General features: G+C 38.2%; 1 protein-coding gene across 2 annotated transcripts in view; it reads left to right on the plus strand.

Moving 5' to 3' along the window:
• Positions 1-20,602, plus strand: part of PPARG (peroxisome proliferator activated receptor gamma) — a 56,728-nt gene extending 36,126 nt beyond the window's left edge. For both annotated transcript variants that reach the window (XM_027748524.2, XM_027748525.2), the window contains exons 4-7: positions 96-234; positions 6,428-6,627; positions 10,354-10,804; positions 17,923-20,602. In XM_027748524.2, coding sequence (XP_027604325.1) covers positions 96-234; positions 6,428-6,627; positions 10,354-10,804; positions 17,923-18,170 — 1,038 coding nt within the window. In that variant the 3' untranslated portion in view covers positions 18,171-20,602. The remainder of the gene's footprint in view (positions 1-95; positions 235-6,427; positions 6,628-10,353; positions 10,805-17,922) is intronic.
• The last annotated feature ends 797 nt before the right edge of the window (positions 20,603-21,399 follow it).

Consider the following 21,399-nt stretch of genomic DNA (forward strand, 5'->3'; position numbering starts at 1 on the left):
TGACCCAAAGGTCAGTTCGCTGTGTGTGTAGAGAAGGGAGATGGTGACACTGGCAGTTCCTTGCATCCTTTTACATGTTTTTATGTTTACTGCAGGGCTTTTTTCGAAGGACAATCAGATTAAAGCTAATTTATGACAGATGTGATCTTAACTGCCGTATCCATAAGAAAAGCAGAAATAAATGTCAGTACTGCAGATTTCAGAAATGCCTCGCTGTTGGAATGTCACACAATGGTAAGTGCACAGAGCATATTTTAAAATAGCGGTGTTTCATCTGAAAAATAACATGGCACATGAATAAGATTATTGAATGTGCTGCTTTAACACCTGGAGTCTTCAGTTTCTTTACACCAGGTAGATCAGAAATATATGTTCGAGACATTGCCCCTGAGTTTAGGAGGCTGCATGTGACTGGAGATGACTTTCGACATAAAAATCAGAGAGGTGGAGATTTGCCTCTCTTGATGCAATACATAACGTAACATATCCATTGGTTTTACTCTCCATTACACCACTGGTAGTTCTCCCTGATCATATTTCCAGTGTAATTGTTATTTTTCAGTTCATGGTCTTGTTTTCTGACAAGGTTTTTTTGCATGCTGTAGCTCAATGTGTCTTTCCTGTAAGCTGAAAACTTAATAATGAAAAATGGACTACAGAATGTGCTGAAACTTTGGAAATAATAGCAACTTGAATTTGCTAGTAGAATTTGTAGTCTTAGACAGGCAAAGTGTTTGCAGTGCTCTCTGGTTCTGTGGTTGCCTTTACCATAGGTAAGTGGATTACATGAAGCATATCATGGTACTGCTTTCTTGCATAGAATTTGTAAGAAAGTCCCTCTGAACTTTAAAATTAACGGAGCAATTCATGTGGAAATACTTATGAATGTTTGGACAGAAAGATATAATGAAGATTCTTTGTTGCCTTGCTTTGGCAAAGCTGAGTAAAAACAGGAATTAACTGTCATAACAAAGAGACTTATGTAATTCTAAGGGTAAAGAATTGCAAACATGACTGGGAAAATAATTTCTCTGTGGTTTTTTTAGAACTTTCATTATTTTCTATATAAAAAATGAGTGTACTGTCCCCAAGAGGAAAGTTTAACTGTGGTTTGCAAAGTTAATACATGCACTGAATGTAAATTGGTATGGGAAATGTTTTTCTAATAGAAAATATGGTTTTCAAATTCCTGGGATGCAACAGTAACACTCAAAAATAAATCTAATTTTGAAATGCTACTGTGGGTATTTTTATAGTAATTCAGGAGGTTTTATTATTATTATTTTCAAGGTGCATGCCAAATTCTCCCATAACCCAGCAGTTGTGTCAATGGGAACCATGTGCAGTTCCATCGAGAAGGGGAGGGCCAAGACCATTCTCTCTGGCTTAGTAACATAAAGAATAGCTTTAAAATTAACATTTCACCTGCCATTCTTTCCTGTTCAGCCACTGCCAAGGCAGAAGCTGTGGCACCGAAGGGGCCCGTGGTTACAGGAGCTGGAGGGAGGGATGGAGAGGAGCAGGAAAGGGCAAAGCCACTTGTCCTGGGGCTCAAAGGAACATTTTTCTTTGCTCCAGCCGGGAGTTCACCTAACAGGGCGTTGGTGTTTCTATTCCAGTATTGGCTTCTACATTTGCCTTGTTTGGGTTTTTTGCCCACTCTGGTTACATTACATTGCATGAAATGCCCTCATTCCTTCATAATTTATATACAAATTTATAACAAAGAGTGGAATTTCACCTTTGAAGACACAAGCCTTTATGGAGGAGCATAAAGAAATGCAACACTGCATGTTGTCAATGACACTGAGACACTGTTATATCTACAAATTAAAGTTCATCACATCACATGGAAATTGTAAAGGCTTGGAATCAGAATGTGGATTATTTGTGCCTGAGGGTTCCAATCTATGTCTGTCTTTGTGTAGATATATTATTGCAAAATGATCAGGGCACTTGCAAAAATGGGGAATGCCAGGAGACACTGAGCAGCTACAGCCACATTTTTTCATGTATAAATGCTACATACCATTTGGCTAAAGGTTAAAAAAGACAGTAGTGTTCTCATGCTTTGAATATTGTTTTCCTTTCCTTCTCTAGTCACAGTGCTGCTCTGTGTTTAACCCTGAGTTGCTCAGATTGTATTTTGAAGCACCACTAAGCAGAAGCTTGGTTCTCTTATTTTAGAAATGTCATTCACTTTTTTCTCTTCTACTTTACTTTTATAAACCTAAGTACTGTAATGGAAAAGAGACATGGCAATATGTCTTTATCATCAGTTCTGGGAGCAGTGAATTGCTCAATCTGGGCACATGCCTCTAGTAAGGTCAGACAGGTACCCACCTTGGTTTTATCTTGTGTTTTCTAATGTAAGAAACTGTATTTATGATCTGTGTGGGGACTCCTTTATGCTCAAAAACAATCTAGACAATCAGAAGAATAGAGTGTTCTACAGAGTAGTCTATAAGCAATCACGGTGACTTCTCCAGGCAGTAAAATCTGTAATTAAGGATAAATATTCTAGTTTTTCCACAGAAAGCCGGAGGATGTAAAGTAGCATATTTCACAGTGTCTTACCATATTGGTTTTATATTACTGATATTTGGAGAACTGCAAATGCAAGTAAAGGAAATAACTGCCCAAGGAAAGACAGAGATCTCATGTTCCAGCTGCGGGCACATGCCCAAACTTGCAGCATCTTGTATTGCTGGGAAAGAAGCTGCCACCTGAAGCCCTTCCACCCTCTCAGCAGGAGCAGCAAGCCCTGATTCCAGCAGCTCATGGGCTTGTCCCTGCCCTTGCCATCCCTACAGATTTGGATTGATCCCCTTCCCAGGCTCCTGGGAAATAAGGCAGTGGCTGAGGGCAGATGGAGGAGAGAGGAGATGAATAGAAAGGAGGATCAGTGGTCCAGGGTACAGAAGATGAGGCCAGGGGCACAGGGAAGGTGGAGGGCAAAGCAGGAAAGGATGTCACCCATCCTTGAAATTTTCCTCAACCACCAGAAGTACTGTGAGTTCTTATCCACCCTCTGAACTCTTTTTCCAACCTAACCTTTGTAAGCATTGTCATCAGTCCCTCCTTCTTTCTTCTCATCCAAAATCTCACTTTCCAAACTCCTTCCATAAACCTCCTGGGGCCTGACTTTTGTGTCAGTCCCTCGAAAATGACAATGACAATGATTTTTCCAAAAGGAAACCGATAGGCTGGTCTCACAAAACTGAATTTTGCCCCACATTTTGCCCACAATGCTATAAAACATCTAACACAATCTGCTGCAACCAATATAATATTTTAAAATATATTCTAAACATTAAAAAAATGTAAGTCCTATGTCTATGAAACTGTAAGATAAGAATGCTTGATTTACAACTCTCCATGTTGTTAATGAATTGTTATATTTAAAATACACTTTTGAGTCCTGATCACCTTTTCTTTAGGAACCTTTACTCTCATCATTCATGAATTAGATAAGAAATCTTCCCAACACTCATGTTCATGAAATAGGGACAGTGTTTAAAAGTGGGTCACGAAAGATCCACTGATACTAATGCACCCCAAAACCACTCATTTAGAAAGAAACAACCACATGTGGGAATGACAGATTGCTAATAAACAAAAGATCCATCAAAAGATAAAGATGCATAACAGACTTCACCCCAAGTTTGGGGCAGTAAGAGATAACCCCACTGTGGCACTTGGTTTTTCCATTTCCACTTACAGAGAAGGAATTGAAAATCATAGTTTTTAAAAAATAAGCCAGGAATATTATCTTTGTAGAAAAATTTACCTCATGAGCCCCCATGCCAAGTATTCCTCAGAAATAAATACCAAATGTCTATGCAGCTTTAATCATGTGTCATTTGAAATAGTCTTTCTCTGCCTCTTTGGCCTTTCCATCCCTAGTACATTATGCATAAAGGTGTTTGCATTCATAAAATTTAGCTCAGTGAAGACAATTCTCTGATTTAACATTAATTTCTCATGTGGTTTTGACTGTATGTATAAAAATTATACAGTGTCTCAAACAGATGGAAACAAAAATAAGACATGATTCCAATAAGGAAGAGTACTGAAAAATAACGCAGTAATGGATAATATTCAGCTTTTATAATATTTTTCAAGCAGACATCTCAAAGCACTTTTCAGGAAAATAAGTATCACCGTCACGAAATAAAAATAAATAGCAAGTGAAAGAAGGTATCTACTCTAAAACTATTAACAGTAAATGAAGTATTTGCAGTATGATGAATTCCAATGCAATCTGTAAATTAATAGAAAGAATTTTATATTAGAAGCACTGGGGCTTATAACACCTGGCTGCTTTGCACAGGTAATTTGATGCCCTTTGCTGGGGATAAGCACACCAGAAATGGGATTCTGGAACACCCTCAGTCAATCCTATTTTGCATTTAAAAAATAGGTTCAGTGTAAGTTGTTATTTATTATTTCCAAGGAGACAAGAGACTGCACAGGGATCCAGCTATAGGATAAGGGGCATATTTAGAAAACATGGCATGCATAGTATGCTGTCACTTTGAACTAAGACTGTTTGACGCTGACTTGCGAGAGTACATCAATACATGAATGTGGAAAGCTTCTGTAAGTTTTAAAGAAGAAGCTATCCCTCGCGATTCCAGTGAATTTCCTTGAAAAAACAGGCACTAGTTGAATGTCTGAATTTCTAGCACAGTGCTTGTTACCAGTCTGGCTTCTGTTCTTTAAAATAATACAACTATAGAGCTTATTTATTCTCTAATGACAAAACAATCTCTGTTTTGGAAATCCCTGATCTTTTCAATAAAATCTCTACATTGAACAATTGTGTGTCAATAATCAGGGGCACAGCTGGTATATACACTGTGCCATATCACTAAGAATGTTCCAGGAGATACCTGATTAAAAAGGGGAGTGGGGAGAAGAAAAAAAAAAGGTGGAAAGATGAAAATTAGTTCCTGATGATTTTAATGCCTTGGGGAATGTACAAGCTATTTTAGAGCTAAGTTAATATTCAAACAATGTGTGTCCCCTTTTTTTATCCCTTGTTTGTAGGGATAACCTTGGTGAAAAGGAGTCCTACGCCAGTGAGATTTAGGACTCCCAACTACTGGTGTTCAACTACCCAACAATAAAGAACAACCAAGCAAATCTGAAATATGCAGCACGTACATCCTGAGACTGAGTTTGCTGAAAGGGAAATGTAGTGCAGTTGCAAAAATAAACAACCTTGTTTCTACAGCCATCAAATAAGACAACTGATCAATAAACATAATGTATGAAAAATGGAGAGGGGGGTATGTTTTCTGGCATAATTATTCTTGAACAAAGGTGTCATTCTTGCCCATGAGTACATTGCAAGCAAACTCATAGAAGAAAAGTGGCTAGTCCTTTCCAAAATAAACACCCTTAATATAATCATCTATATGTGTGATCTTAACAGCACTTTTGCTTTATCCAAGGAAGACACTAATCACTGAAAAAATATTCATAATGTTTCTATTTCCCCCAAGGCCAAAATACAAACTTTTTATTTCTTCTTTCTGTGTTTTTGTTTGTTTGTTTGTTTGTTTTGATGCTCTTTTGTTCTGTTTTGTTTTCATAATATAAAATCAATTCTGTTTACCAAAATATCATGTGATAAATCAGTCTTGGTCTTGATGGCTCATCTGAAATATGACCCAGTTCAGTCCCCATATGAATAAATAGTGGCTTGGATAGTGAGTACATGGGTGTAAAAGTAGGAGATTTAGAGTCTACCCTGGGTTAGTATTGAGCAATTTTGAGATCACATGATGGTAGAACCATTTTGTGTTCTTTGAACACTTCACATACATAGAGGTACCGTGAAGAACTCAGTCTTTTCTGGCTGTTTTTTTTCACGGGACAACCCACTTTCTCATTCCATAATTCTTATGGTAACATTTTTTAGCACTTGCTACATTAAGTTCTGCTGAACTATTTAGGAATTTATTTCTGCAAGGCATGTGAGGGCTTTGTTTCTAAATAAATGAAGAATCTGAGATCTATATGGTGATTTGCCCTGAACAATACAAAGCTGAAAGGTGGTTCCTACCCTAAGCCAACAGAATTTTAATATCTTAAATATTCTTTAGATTTTATTTAGATTGGAGGCAGAATCAAGGCGTTTCACCAACCCTGTCAGGTGAGCTGACAACAGATTTGCATTTCCAAGCAAGGTTTGGGCACATAGATTATTTCCTCTTAGAGGTTTGTTTGTTTACATTTCTTTAAAGCTCTTCAGCTGGTTTGCTTGTACTTCTGGAGAAGATCCTCCTTTCTCGCTTGCCTTACCGCTGGTTTAGTACAAGCTTCGAGAGGCCACAACAAAAGGTGCCAGCAAAGGCTCCTCAGGTGTGCTTTTGGAGGGGCAGGCACAGCCCCAGTAACCCCTTGTCCTGTTCTTCAGCCATCAGGTTCGGGCGGATGCCGCAGGCGGAGAAGGAGAAGCTCCTGGCAGAGATCTCCAGCGACATTGACCAGTTAAACCCCGAGTCGGCCGATCTGCGAGCGCTGGCTAAGCACTTGTATGACTCATACATCAAGTCCTTCCCCCTGACCAAAGCCAAGGCGAGGGCGATCCTGACAGGAAAGACGACAGACAAATCAGTTAGTTCCCTCTTTTTTTGTCTTCCTTTCTTTTGAGTAAATGATTTACCACGCTGACAACACATGTCTTTAAAAAAAAAAAAAAAAGAACAACTTTGCTGTTGGCAGTTACATATTTCAAGCTGTGTCTGAAACACAGGAAATGTTTTTAGATAGAATAAGTAAACATTATTTGAAAAAACTCCAAGTTCACCTAATAAAATACTTGAAACCAGTACAAGAATTTGAAGGTCATCTTAACCTTTTTGTATTCTCTGATCCTCTCTTCCCGTTTTCCTTCTCCTTCCCCAAAGGTTATCTCCCACACTATCTGTTTGAGGTGGACATCGAGCTGTCAGGAATTGGTTGCTGTCCTACTCAAACATCCATATCACAGTGTATTATCAGCAGTAGCTGTACCCAAAGGAATATTCCTTTTCCTAAGTGTCAAATGATTCCCAGCACCAACACCATCACCAGCCTGAGCTATGATGCTCGTTCTTATGATGCTCTGATGACTTCCTGCTTTTAACTGGGTTATCTCAGGTCAAATTGTGGTTCTGTGTGGGCGCAATTTGAATTTTAGGAGAATGTACAAGAAAATCTTGGAAAAGTAAGAAATAATGATATGTGTATTTGTGGGTTGCCTTGGAAACTTCAATGGCAATGCATAAAACTCTTCTGTATCAGTGAGAAGGAGGATAAATAAGAATTGATCATTTTGGTAGGTTTTAACTTTTCTCACTATTTTAATACTGAAAGAGCAAAATAGTTTTCCAAAACTTATAACTCCTAGTTTGATATATTTTCTAGAATCATTGTCAGAAATTTTATTGTCAGGATTACAACAGAGATTGTATTTTATTTTCTTTAACAAGTTCAAAGACAGGAAAGAATTTGGAGGTATTTCAGGCTTTCTTCCTTTCTTTAAAAGCAGTTAAAATACTGACTTCAATGTTGTCTGTAAAGTGGTTGCACCCCTCCCTTAAAAACTTTAAATATGGCAGACACACAATTTGAGTAACTTTCAACATGGAATACATGAAGTTTGAACTACATGGTTTATTTATTCTGCAGAAACTGCTGTGCTAAGCCCACTTGGAGGTCATTGCTTTTTCCCTGGCTTTCTGCAGTTCCCTCTCTGTACCAGAAACTCAGTTACTGGGAAAGAATTAATGCAGCAATTTAATTTTTAATAACTATGTACCTGCATTGGGAAAAGGAATAGAAGTGAGGTGTGTAATTATATATCCTGTTTCCTCCTCTTCATCCTAAAAACGTCACCAGGCCTGATCCTTTTTTCTGCAGCTGCCCACCGTGGAAGGTGACAGAAGTTTGGGCAGGGCACCTACAGTGTTTTCATCTTCCATTTTCCAGACGTTTCCAGAAAGTTTGTTTCTGAGGTCCCAAGCGCATCCACAAACCCTACTTGTGTCCTGTAAGGGTCTGTAAAGTTGTCACAGAACTCAATCAATGTGTGCTTTGCTGCTCTGCTGTGCTAGGTACTTAACAAACGTCTGTGCCCGTGAATTACATATATAGATAGATAGATATAGATATATAGATATGTGTGTGTGAGAGAGAGAGAATTTTTATATGTATGTGAATTTACATATATATGTGTGAATTTATATATATATATGTGAATTTTTATATATATATGAATGTATATATATATGAGTTTATATGTATGTAAACATATATATGTGAATTTAAACCTCTATATGATTTTTATAAATGAGTTTTTATACATATATATGAATTTTTATATATATATTTGAGTTTATATATATGTGAAAATATATACGTGTGAAAAAAAATATAAATATGCCATCAATTACATTCTCCTTTTTTATGAAAAGTTTTTAAACTGTGCCAGATTAGATTTCTTTGACTTGGTGCTCTCCTAGAAACAACAGAAATAAATGCCCTACTATTACTAAAACATGCATTTTAAAAGCCTCTTCTACAGTCTTGGTATTCCCCTATGTCACATATGCATGCAAATACACATATGTATATTTGTATATGTGTAAAACTTTCCTGCTGCCAAAATGTCATTACCTCTTGAAAAATGCCTTGTCCTCCTGGCTTTCCTTGGTGTGGTGTGTTTATTTTCTCAGTTTCACACTCAAATCCTTAGTGCAAGTGGAAAAATAATGTCACAGCTCCCCCCGTTGAAGTGAGTGCCGTGGGCTGAGGTCGGAGTGCCCTGGGGCAGTGGCAGCCCTGGGGCAGTGGCAGCCCTGGGACTGGCAGCCCTGGGACAGTGGCAGTGCCACTTCCATTGTCTTGGAGCAGCAGAACACGGATTTAACTGGCAGTTGTGGAGGCTGAAATTCTCCCCTGGGGATACAATTATTTCAGCTCACAGACAGCTCTGTGCACTGACTGCACTTCGAAACTGGTTTAATCAAAAAGGGATAGAATTTTAGGAGTTTCTAGAACCTAATTCTGTGGGAAAGGACCACTGACTATGTATAGGAAGGGCTGGGTTATTTTTGAATCTGTTCTGCAATATAAAGTGAATATAAAACCATGGGAATGATTTTCATTCATGATTTATTCATACAGGCACACCTGTATGAATAAGGCATTAGAATCTATAATCAGAAATTTTACAAAGCATTTCTCTAGTCCAATTGTTGGTCTCTAATTCCTTGTATTTTAATTAACTAATCATGTAGGTTAACAAACCTACTTATATGAGTGAATATTTGTTCAGTGCAGCGATGAACTAGTCAGTCATTCATCCTGTAAAGAAATGATTCTTTAAATAAACTCGAGAAATCCTCAGTTAACCAATTCTTTAAAACCAGGAGCTTCTTTGGCATATTCCAAAACAGATTGTTTCCAATGAACATATTCTGGCACTACTTTTTCTAATCTGCTTTCAAAATCGCTTCTTTCCAGTTGAGTTTATTTCACAAACTCTTGCTTGTGTTCTGATTTGTGCTGCTGTAGTTTGTATCATGTTATTTGTGTTTTCTTTTCCATAGGCAAGTTGTGTGGGTTTAAATATATCCTAACTTAGTTGTTTTTAAAGGAATTAACAGCAAAACACTACATTTATCAGATAGTCAATACTGGAAAGTTAATATTACTTGTAGTATTTCCTAGAAGAACTTGAAAACAACATGGCAGTATATGAAGGAATCAAAATATAATTTAAAAAAGTAATCAAAAAGAAAAAAGAAATCAAAATCTGTCTTTTTACAAAAAAGAAGTTATATACTCAGAAGTGCAAACAGGTCCCTGTGCACTTACCAAATTCTGTTGTATAGAAGCCATTATAATTCAGGTAAAAGGAGCATCATTTTATGTTTTGTTAAGAATTCCAAACTTCCAATTCTGGAATTATTTTGTAAATCAAAAAGCAAATAAAAAAAGAAAAAGCTAAAAAGCATGAATTTTTTAAAATAGTGTTTCTTGACACCCCCCGCAAATTTTTAAAATTATTTTTAAAAATATCAGCCAAAGTCCAAAGCGGTTTTTTAACATAGATTCACAGACCATGTGAGAAATCTTTAGGAACTATTAGGCCTTTCATTTTAATGCTGTGAGGAATGTGTTTGAACAGGTTTAGGAAAATTTCCCTATTTAGGGGCAACTTCCCTTGGCAGCTCCCTCGTAGATCCCTGAGTGGTGCTGATGAGTTAAACCCCTGTTTGCCACTCCTGTTTCTCAGGAGCCAAGTGTTCCTAGAAAGGACATGTGAAGTAAATTGCCTTTTCCTTCTGTTTTTAGCCATTTGTAATTTATGACATGAACTCTTTGATGATGGGAGAAGACCAGATCAAGTGCAAGCACGTGTCCCCTCTGCAGGAGGAGAACAAGGAGGTCGCCATCCGCATCTTCCAGCGCTGCCAGTTCCGTTCGGTGGAGGCCGTGCAGGAGATCACCGAGTTCGCCAAGAACATTCCAGGTTTTGTCAACCTCGACCTGAATGATCAAGTAACTCTCCTGAAATATGGGGTCCATGAGATCATATACACTCTCCTGGCTTCTCTGATGAACAAAGATGGAGTTCTTATATCTGAAGGACAAGGATTCATGACACGGGAGTTTCTGAAGAGCCTGAGAAAACCTTTTTGTGACTTTATGGAGCCCAAGTTTGAGTTTGCTGTGAAGTTCAATGCACTGGAATTAGATGACAGTGACCTGGCAATATTTATAGCTGTTATTATCCTAAGTGGAGGTAAGTGCTCTCTTATTTAATATGATATTTTATATGATGTAATTGACACTTTTCATTCCTGTCCAAACAGGAAAGTCCTCAGCACTACAGGGTGGGAGTGAGTTTATTTACACATAGGTTTTTTAGTAATTTTCAACTTTCTTAAAGTTGTTTGCTATTTTTTCAGTTTCAGACAGAAAGTAAAAATGTAAATGACTTGCTATTAATGATGGAGCCAGAAGTGCCTGCTGAATCAGCAGTTCATTTAGGTAGAAAACAAAATCAGGCCTGTCTTTGGGAAAACAGGAAGGGTGGAATTTCACTGGCAAGAGCTAAAATTCTGCATGAGATTTTTTTCAAACCTGCAATTAGATTGTGTGGCTGGCTAATTGTACAGAAATAGCTTTTACTCCAGAACAATTTCAAAATATGCGTGGTATTGGGCTTGCAGGATTGTTATGGTGCTTTTTATTGTTTTTTTCATTCATGCAAGATAATGTTTTCCTTTAAAAGGGAGGGGGAAAAAAATGCATTTTTCAGGAAAAAGATGGTCTCCTGATGCCTGAGGAAAACTGGCATTGTGTGTCTGCCTAACGTGCTCTGTTCAGGTTTCCTCAGCTGCCCCTTTTGTATTTTCTTTACATATTATGCTTTCAGCAAATTATGAATCTGAAAGCCCAGGTATCAGACTACACACATTCCAACACTTCACTGAAAAAGACACTGAATTTTCAGCTTTTTGCAGCCAGTCAGTGTGTTCTCTCTGTTCCTGAGCTGATGTCACTATTCTGGTTTGGGACTTTAGTTCGCTTAGACACCATTCTGCTGAGAATTTGAGATATCAGACCTACATTTCAAACTCTTACTTTGGCCAACGCTATCAAGTTAGTGATGTTGCATAGATAAAATTTTACCCCACTGATTTGTGTGTATTTTGGCTTAACAAGGAACTGCAGAAATCAACGGGAGGAATGTGCTGAATATTCTGGATTCAGCTCCTCTGCAGAGCAACGTAGAGGATTCTGTTATTAAATTACATTTAAGCAATCAAACACAACCACATGCTATTGTTCTAAAAACAAACATGCTGCTGAGAGCACATTGTTATGTATAGCTTCATTTAAAATCACCTACAATTCCTCCTGGCATTGTGTTTCATTCAGTAAAAATGTGGTATCACAATATGGTTTATTCGACTAATTCCACTTCAAACAAGGAGAGTTCCCAGAAGACATTTCCTGGTGCAAACCTCTGAACACAATGATCCCTGAGGACTCTGCATTAATTCAGGAAGGCAAAACACCTTACTGGTATATTTTTTTGTTGGCTTTGATGGGGGAGGAGAAATTACACAAACACATTAGGGCACTACACAAAACATGCCAATAATTTGCCTTTTTTAATATATTGAAATTTGACAGACGAGAAAAAGGCCTCTCAAAATTCACTCCTAATTGAAAAAAGGGAACTGGCAATCTACAAAGCCATGTCTTCAGCAGTGTTTGGTTTATATTAGAGGAAACAGATATAATGTGACTAATCTTCCAACTTAGAATGCAGGAGGACAACGATCCACATAAAGTAATTGACTATGTGGAACTGGATTTATCAACCAGTCTTTTTTTTTTTTTTTTGAGAATCATTTGTAAACAGAGATCTGTAAAGAACTACTGATTTTTAATCACTAGTTCTTAAGTCTCTGAAGCAAATCTGTATAAATATATAAAATCAGTCCTTTCTAGGAAAATCCTTTAATTTCTGGATAACAAAGATCTCACTATTTTTATTTAGAACTGGGTTTTTTTTTCCAAAAAAGCATGGTGGCTACTTGTAAAAACTGAGCTTATATTTTGAAAACAATTGAGCTTTGTTGCCAATTATAGAATGGCTTTTATCATGAATTTTACGGCCAGATATGAGATATATCTGAACTGTGGGACTGTAATATCTCATGTGGTATGAAACTAAAGTCCTATTTCTCAGCTGTCTCACATGCTTGTGTTTCTGTAAGAGCTCTGTCCTTGCAAAACTGTATTTCTGTAAGAACTACATGAATATAGAACCAGGAAGATTTCATTGAAACCAGGATTTCAAAGCCAGTTCTTATTACCTCTAGGACTTTACTAGCTACAGGAATACTGCAATGTTTAAGTCCCTTCAAGAAATCCTGTGTACAAATATCTTTATTAAAAAAAACCAGTTTGTGAAACCAGAAAACACCCAGGCAGGTGCTGTCATTGTAAGTGAATCTGTCGTTACCTGGGGACATTCTGCCAGTGCTGCTGGCTCAGGGGTGCTGGCCCTTGTGCAGCTCTACAAAGAAGAAGAGAAGGGAAAGACAAAGATAATTCCAGCTGGAACATTACATGTAGAAAGCTTTTCATTGTGAAGTGTTTGGAATTTGCCACACACCCTATAAAACAGTTCAACCTTTTGATATCAAAACAGCTGTATTTGCCTGTGACATAAAAAGGCAAAAAGCCCATGTAACAACAATAAGAGGCTGACAAATAAACTGCAATAGCAACAGAATGAATGTACTTCCACAGTTGCTCATTTTACTGTCTCTGAGCTGCTCAGTGCAGCATCACTCTGTCTCAATGACTCCAACTGTGACTCTGAACTCATTACTGCAAAACTGAAGAGTTCTTCTTGCTGTTGGTGCTATAAAACAACAAAAATGGCAAACAAGTTCTTGTATTCTGAATTTAATGCTGATGAGGCAGAGACACTGTGAGCAGTAGGATATCACCTTGTTTGTACAACAGAAATGCTTTCTGCCATTAATAGCAATGGCAAACTCTTATTACAACATTCTTTTAGTTGTGGTAACTTTGCAAAATACACTTCAGCTAAATGAGATTTGGAAAGCTTTATGGTAGGACATCTTCTTCCTTCCCATTGGATTCCTCTGTGCCACTGAGACACATCCTCAGTGAGTGCTGTGCTATACATATTGAAGAACTTGAGGCATCTTTAAAAATGTTATGTATCTCTGAGTCAAAATAATAAGAATATCGTAAGAAGAAGGCTTAAGGAGAACAAGTTGGATGTCTCTGTTTGGGCAGAAAAGAAAATACTCCAAACCTTACTGGGATAACCCAGACTTATAAACAGAGTAAATTTCTCAAACAGGTTGTTGTCAAATACAGAAAAAGCTCCAAAGGGAATTTTGTAGCATGTTTACACGTCATGGATGAACTTTGGTGTATTATCTTCTGCAGTGTTTAGGATCCCACAGTGTTTGGGTACAGTAGTGTTTGTGGCAGGATATTCCTGTACAGACCCAGGTGCAATAAAGCTGGGATGTGAATTCAGAGATGCTGCTGCATTCACTTTTCTCGCTTCTGAGTGTGTTCTTTACAGGAAATTTTAAGCCTCAATCCCTGCTGCTTGTTCAAACACTGCATTCCAGAATTTGGCTGCATTCTGAGATCAGCAATATTTGCGGTTTTATCACAGAATAATAGCAAGAAATAGTTCATATTTGACTGCTACACAAATCCTGCTCTTTGTTAGAGCAATGAAATGCTTCATAATCAGCTCAAGAACTGCAGATAATCACTGTAGGTATTGAACCCAAATCCTGATGACTACAAGACATGTGACAGTCTCAGAAGAAAAACCTCAAACTGCTGACTCATATCTGTCTCAAACTGCTGACTCATGTCTACCTCAGCAAAAACAGGAGCACAGTTGTTCACTCAGTCATATCTTTGCCTGTTTTACCATAATAAGATTTTAGTACGTGTATTTAAATGAAAAATGCACTTGTTCAAGGATATTAAAATGTCAAGACATGCAGATGGCAATTTCATATGTGAGGAGCACGAAAAAATATTGTAATTGTTGTTAGGAAACAGGAAAGAAGCATCCAAATCTGTGAGTAAATAAACAAAGTATTTTCCCCTGAGACAGAAAAGAACATCAATTTACACAAACTGGGTACCGGTGGTACTCAGAACTCTGGGGCAATCAGCCTTTCCCAGTTCCTGTGAACATTTTCTTACTTAGAACAACAGCTTCCTGCAGAATTTTCAAACCAAATGAAGCAGCTGTGTGACAAAGAATTAAAACATAAAGAAAATCTGGATTAAGAAACATAATAATAAAAAGGGAAACATGGTACTCTCCTGGCACATGGTTAAAAGGCAGGTCACAAACAGCTCACAAAAAACCACTAAACTTCAAAAAACCACTAAACTTTGTGTATCAGGGAGGATTGAAAGTGGTGTTGAATCACTTTTAGTTATCTCTCACCTGAATAATTTCAACTATTTGGGCTTCTGTCACCAAATTTCATTGTATCATAAGAAACTCCTTGGTTTTGTCTTTCCCTTCCCTCATCAGTTCCCTTTGCAGTTTTCTCTGTGAGCTTTCAAACAGCAGTTTTTGGTCTCGTTCAGCCTCTTCAAAGGCCTCCACCACAGTGTCACATTCAATTTCCCATTCCCATTTCTGTTTCTTCCTATTCTCTGGTTGAATGTTTCCCAAGGTTTCCTGTTAATCATTTCCTTTGTATTTTTTTTCTACAAGCCACATCTTTCTACAGCTCCCTACTGCACAAAACACACCTTTTGGTACATAACCAAATGCATCATAAGAGCTTGAAATATACCATAATAGCTGGATGTTAAAGCTTTTGCCTCTTCTTTCCTTTTTTCCTGATATGTTTCTTGGAACAGAAACAGCATTTTCCTCTGCAAGAAATTTTTTCTGAGAAAGTATTGCAAACTGTCAACACCCCAGAAATACGGTCCATATCCTGAAGTTCTCATTCATGAAATATCCCTTTTCCTTCAATGGGAATTTTCCTTCCTCTTGAATTGGCTTATTTAAAAATAACATCTGATGATCTCGTAGGCTTTTGCCATAGTCATCTTTTCTGACTCTGGTTCCACTGGGTCATTATAAAACCACCAGACTGGGTTTTCCAAGGGATTTTAAGGATTTTAGCCAGTACACTCTCACTGAACTTCAGTTGACCTCGAGCACCCCAATTTGGGGGTTCCCTGGTAAGTTCTGGACTCAGCAGAGTTGCCTCCTGGGCTCTAAAGTTGACTGGGGAGAAGTGTTTGAATGGGGATTCACTTCTGAAAAACACCCTAAAAATTCCCACAGAGAAGCAGGGGGCAAATGGAGATTAATCTCAGAGGAAATCAAGGCCACAGTCTTTGTGCTTTCTGATTTTTCTCTCCCTGCACATGAGTCAGCCCCAGCTGGTTCAGAGTTCAGCTGCAACACATGAGGCAAATTTAAAGCGATCGCAACCCAAAATTATCAACAACTCTGAAGCTCTGAAATTTGGGGAGCTATGGAAAGACATAAAGAAGGCAACTAAATTCTGCAGCACATGCAGTGCATTCAGGTAATCAAAAATAAATATCTAACACTGATCAAAAATTCTCCATCTAAAAAAAAAGATTTCTTGAAAATATTGCCAAAGGAAATTAATAAAAAGGAACCATTTGTTTGGAGACAACTTTCTGCTTGCAGATGCTTACTTAAAGACTTTCCGAACCATATTTTATGGTGTTATCGGTTGAGTGGGATAAATAAGTGATGTCTGCAAGACAAGTACATTGGCAAACAAATATTGGGATCCAGATTCAAAGTTACCATCATTGCTGTTTGTGAAAAGCTATCACCAGAGCTCACCTCTTTGAGAACTGAGGATCCCTTCCTAATCAGTGACCTTTGTTTTCATGGCTGTGTATACTCATTTGTTTTCCTGCCAACTTTGCCTTTTAGTTTACACTGCAGTTTTTTCCCCGTGAAGTAAAACCCCAATGTATTTATAAAGAGCTTTGTTTTCTCTTGGCCTTTTTTTCTAGTGTACAGCACGAGTCAAGCTGAGTTAGTAGAACTGTCGGCACAGAAAGGTTACTAAAATCATAGGAAATAACTCCCTATTTTTAAAGTTTTTAATAGAGATCAACCTCTTGTCCTTTCTGAAATGAAATTATTGCTTTGGGGATGTAATTTAAGGCAAGATATAGGCACTGCTTTTTATTGATCAACCCGTCAAATTAGTTTCATAGCTACACAGCAAATGTTATTTAAATTATTGATTCCTTTTTCATGGAGTGTTCTTGCAACCAGGATGTGTTACCAGTATAAAGTACTTTAGCAGGAACAAATTCATGGTGGTCATTGTCATATGTGAGGGTTTAACAACGTGAAGCAACTCTGATTGCTTAGACATCGAACATTTTGTTAACTTTCATTGCTGTAGAATCAGATAATTTATTACCTCAAGTTAGAAAACAAATGTTACAAATTCTGTTAAACAGTAATTGCAGCCACTTAAGAATGTATTTTGGGACAGACAGAAATAAGAGAACAGCTAATTATGATGAGGATAATAGTGGTTAAAAAAGACAGACTCTGCCTCTTGCTGAAGGAGCAGCTGTGCCAAGGCTGCCCTGGGCCTCTGGGCTGTGGCAGCACAAGGTACTGACTGTGGCTGGAAACATCCAGCCCAGGCTCCTCCAGCTGGAGCACAACTGGCTGTTGGCATGAGCCCAGAAAAGGCATTTTCTGCACAAGCCACATCTATTAGTCTGTGCCTAAGCGAGGAGCTGATGCAAAAACCAAACTCCCTAATAGCAGCTGCAGTGGGGTGTGGAGAAGAACTGAACCTGTGGTGTTTGAGCGTCCCAGGTTCCTGCGACTGCAGAAGTGGAATTTCTGCCCCTTGTAAACGTTGATGGGTTCACACCCACGTCAGCAGGAAACACCTTTAATGGGAGCAGCTGCATGCAAATCCATCAGAGTGGATGTTGATTACACACACTGTATCAGAATCCTGGGACTGCTTATCCCCCAACAGTGTCCCACTCTTCCTTTCCACAGACACTCCCAGTTTACTGTGGAAAATGCACTGTAGTGGAGTATAAACCTGTCTCTGTATCTGCGCTGTGCAAAATGCTTGAACCCTTTCTGAGACTAATCCTAAAACTTCTTTGAGCAAATTCCAGTAAAATCTGACAAATGAACACATTAATTGATTGTCAAACAGTTCTCAGGAAGTGCCATATGTGAAGGCTTAATATACTGAGAAATGTTTAAGAAATTAAGACATGAGGTCGATGTTTCCATATTCTTCACAAACTCAAAACTCCTGATTTTTTTCCCAGATCGCCCAGGGTTGTTGAATGTGAAGCCCATTGAAGACATCCAAGACAACCTGTTGCAAGCTTTGGAGCTCCAGCTGAAGCTGAACCACCCAGAATCATCACAGCTCTTTGCAAAATTGCTCCAGAAAATGACGGACCTCAGACAGATTGTAACAGAACACGTGCAGCTCTTGCAAATCATAAAGAAAACCGAGACAGACATGAGCCTTCATCCACTCCTACAGGAAATCTATAAAGACTTGTATTAACGACCAGAGTAGTTCTAATCCGCTGACATAATGTATGTTCTTCAGATTGCACTATTTCTTTGAGGGAAAACTTTGCATACCTAAGAAATTACTGTGAAACAGCATTTAAAAAGAGAGAGCTTAGTATAGTAGATCTATTTTATGCATATTGTTTATAAAGACACATTTACAATTTACTTTTAATATTAAAAATATCTATATCATGAAATTGTTGGCAGTATTTTCAGAATTAATTTTTTAACTATCTTATTTCTTAAAATTGCTTGTCCAGTATGATTGATGCTTCACTCAAGTTGGTTAAGCATGCAGTTAAATTTTCAACTAAATAAAAGTCTTTCTCCTTGAACATTTCTAGGGAAACATTTTAATGTTACAGTCGACTTTGTGCTCCCGAGGCAGCAGTAAAATAAAATTTAGTCACAGCTTAGTGCCACTTCCTGTGAGAGTTTAAAAGGCAAAAGTTAGAAGTGTCAGCTGTGACAATGTTTGTGCCTTCCGTGACATGATTTGACACCAACAGAGCTGTAAAGAGGGCTTAGTGGCAGTAAGACTTAGGCCCATCATTTGTGGGCAAACCCAAAAACTAGATACTATTTCAAGAATTAATTAAGGAATATGCACTACTGACTTGGAATAGGTTGGTACAAAACTCTTGGCCTGAGACCTTCCCAAATTATTTGATGAACTATCACTGAACAACATAGTCAAAAACATAATAGAAAGTTGGAATAACGTGACTCCTCCTGAATAAAAGCAAGGTTTGAATTAATTCTTGAGAAGATACAGCTGTAGTGGAAACCCTGCAACGTGAGTTTGACTTCACTGGCAACAAGAATGCTGGGAGATGTTCACTGTTGTTGAGATTGTGAGTTTTCTTATATATGTTGCCCTATAATATCACCTGAGAATTCCACTGGAGCAAAGCACAGGAGAGTGAATAAATTTAACAATAGGTAAATTTGCTTACACTTAGAATCACATTTTGCTTGCCCACATTTGATAGTTTGAGAATGTGACACCCAAAGTCAGGCAGGTGTGGTCCGCAGTGGTGAACCAGAAGAGATAATTTTGGGGAAAAAAGCCACCAGTTGTGACTTACATATCAAAGTAAGGAGCAGTCTTCAATTGAATATCCTTGGTTTCCTCCCCATGTCCATATTTTATTTATGTAGCAAAAAGCGTGCCTTAAACTTAGTGAGACAAGTTGAGTGGGGATACATAAGTGGACAAAGATGTAATGTAGGGGTCTGTGTGAGTAGGATCTTCAGGGAGTATAAATTGGCTTTACTCCCAATGTAGACCTCGAAAATATAAGTCACTGCAAATTATGCCATAAAGAAGATGAGAGAGATAAATATTAAAATAAACCCTTCAGCTCATGCCTTCTACACCTGGAAAAGTTTCCTAGTCTTTATTTCAGGTAACCTCTGGGCCTATGGTCAGTTGTAAGTGTTACAGGGGAGTTGGATCATTCAGCCTCGAGGTTTGAAGCCCACAGGTGACATTGCACTGGCATGAAGTCACTGGGAGGCCAAAGTGAACAGCTTTGTTCTTCCTGAGTGTGCAATGAGCTCCTTTCAGTAACTCAGACAGGATTGCCCTGAAGCAGGTGGAGCATTGCACGTTAATGCTCAGGATTGCAGGGTCTCTGCACAGTTCAAGACAGGCAAGTTGTGCCAGCTGAGCATCAGATCCTGACAGGAATTCCATGCACACTAATTTATGGCTGTTACAATTCAAAAGAAATTATTCTCTCTCTTCTTTAAGTTATTTTCCACTGGACATTTGAAAAGTTGCCATCTCTCACTTGGTGGGAGAACCTCTATTAAATCACAGAGGTCATCCCCTCCTGTAGGAGGACCTATCAAAGAGGAACTGGCACTGAGGTGGACCACAGCTCCAACACTGAATTCCTGTAACACACAGCAAAAACTGTTACTCTGAGCCTGCATTTCTCATACAATCCAATTTCCCACTGGCTTCAGTAGAAATGGAAGTTCAGAAGTAGCTCCAAAGAAAAAAACAAAGAATCTAGGGCATGGTCTTTCGTAAGTAATATTGAAAATTGTTTGAAAAGGAGGGTGGAAGAGGTGCTCTGACAGTGACACTGAGTTCAGCACTTTGTTACAGGAAACAAATCTGTGTAACCCAGAAGCACATTAACCCAAAGAGCTTCATTCAACTATTGCAAGGGGCAATACTTTTGAAAGTGGCAGTTTAGCAGTGATAGTGTCTAAGCCATTCAGTCCAACAACCCATATATTTGGAGGCTCGTGGTGTAATCGTTGTCACAACAGTCTAAGATGAAAGAGAGGACAGTTTTGCAGGAACGGGTGTTATCCTTTGTGAGGATGAAGGGACTGAATGCCCCAAAGCCTACACTTTTCTTTCAACTGTATAAGCTGCTCTAATAAAATATATTGCTCTCCCTACATTCTGTCTTCTCTTACATATTGATAGTAATTCATCACGTTTTCCTCAAGCCATGGAAAGTGTTAATTTTTTAAGGGAATTACTAATCACTGAAATGTTCTGATTCTAAATGGTTACATCATGGTTAACAAGTTTTGCCTAAAATACTTTTCTACAAAAATAGGTCTTAAGGGAAAAATGTTCATTTAATGGACAATTGCTGTGTACTAATTTAGAACAAATGACTGTTATGAGGATATGAAAACATTTTCTCAAAAAATAGCATTTTCTCTTGTGAATTCTATTCAGAATTTTGATCTAATTGTAAATACTTTCTGTTTCTATGGGACTTTATTTATTAAAAACAAAAACTTGCTAATGGGAGTTCATAAGTAGGTTGTAACACTCTCTGGAGTTTTGGTTAGAATGGGCTACGCCATAAATGAACAATTTGGGTTTTGATCTTCAGTGCTACTAAAAACATTTAACAACCCAAAAATAGAAGCAGTCGGCTGGTACGTGCCTGCCTTTGAAGAACTTCAGTTTGCTTGTGTTGCACTGTCATTCCTTAGTTCACTACATCATAACATCTTCAGGGATGATGTGCTGAGTGGGGTACTGGAGCATTCCCACAGGCTTTACAGCTTCTGACCTGTTACTCTGTCTTGTGTCTTACACTCATCTGCTTTTCCAATAGAAAAATGCTGGAGGTAAATCGTGTCCAGAGAAAGTCATTTGGTGTTCCTGCACACATCCAGCAGCTCCCTGCCCATTTCCCTCACCAGGACAGGCTTCAACCAGTCAGCAAAACATTTCT

The sequence above is a fragment of the Pipra filicauda genome, unplaced genomic scaffold, assembly GCF_003945595.2.
Source record: "Pipra filicauda isolate LSUMZ 115617 unplaced genomic scaffold, ASM394559v2 scaffold309_size868695_pilon, whole genome shotgun sequence".
Classification (NCBI taxonomy): domain Eukaryota; kingdom Metazoa; phylum Chordata; class Aves; order Passeriformes; family Pipridae; genus Pipra; species Pipra filicauda.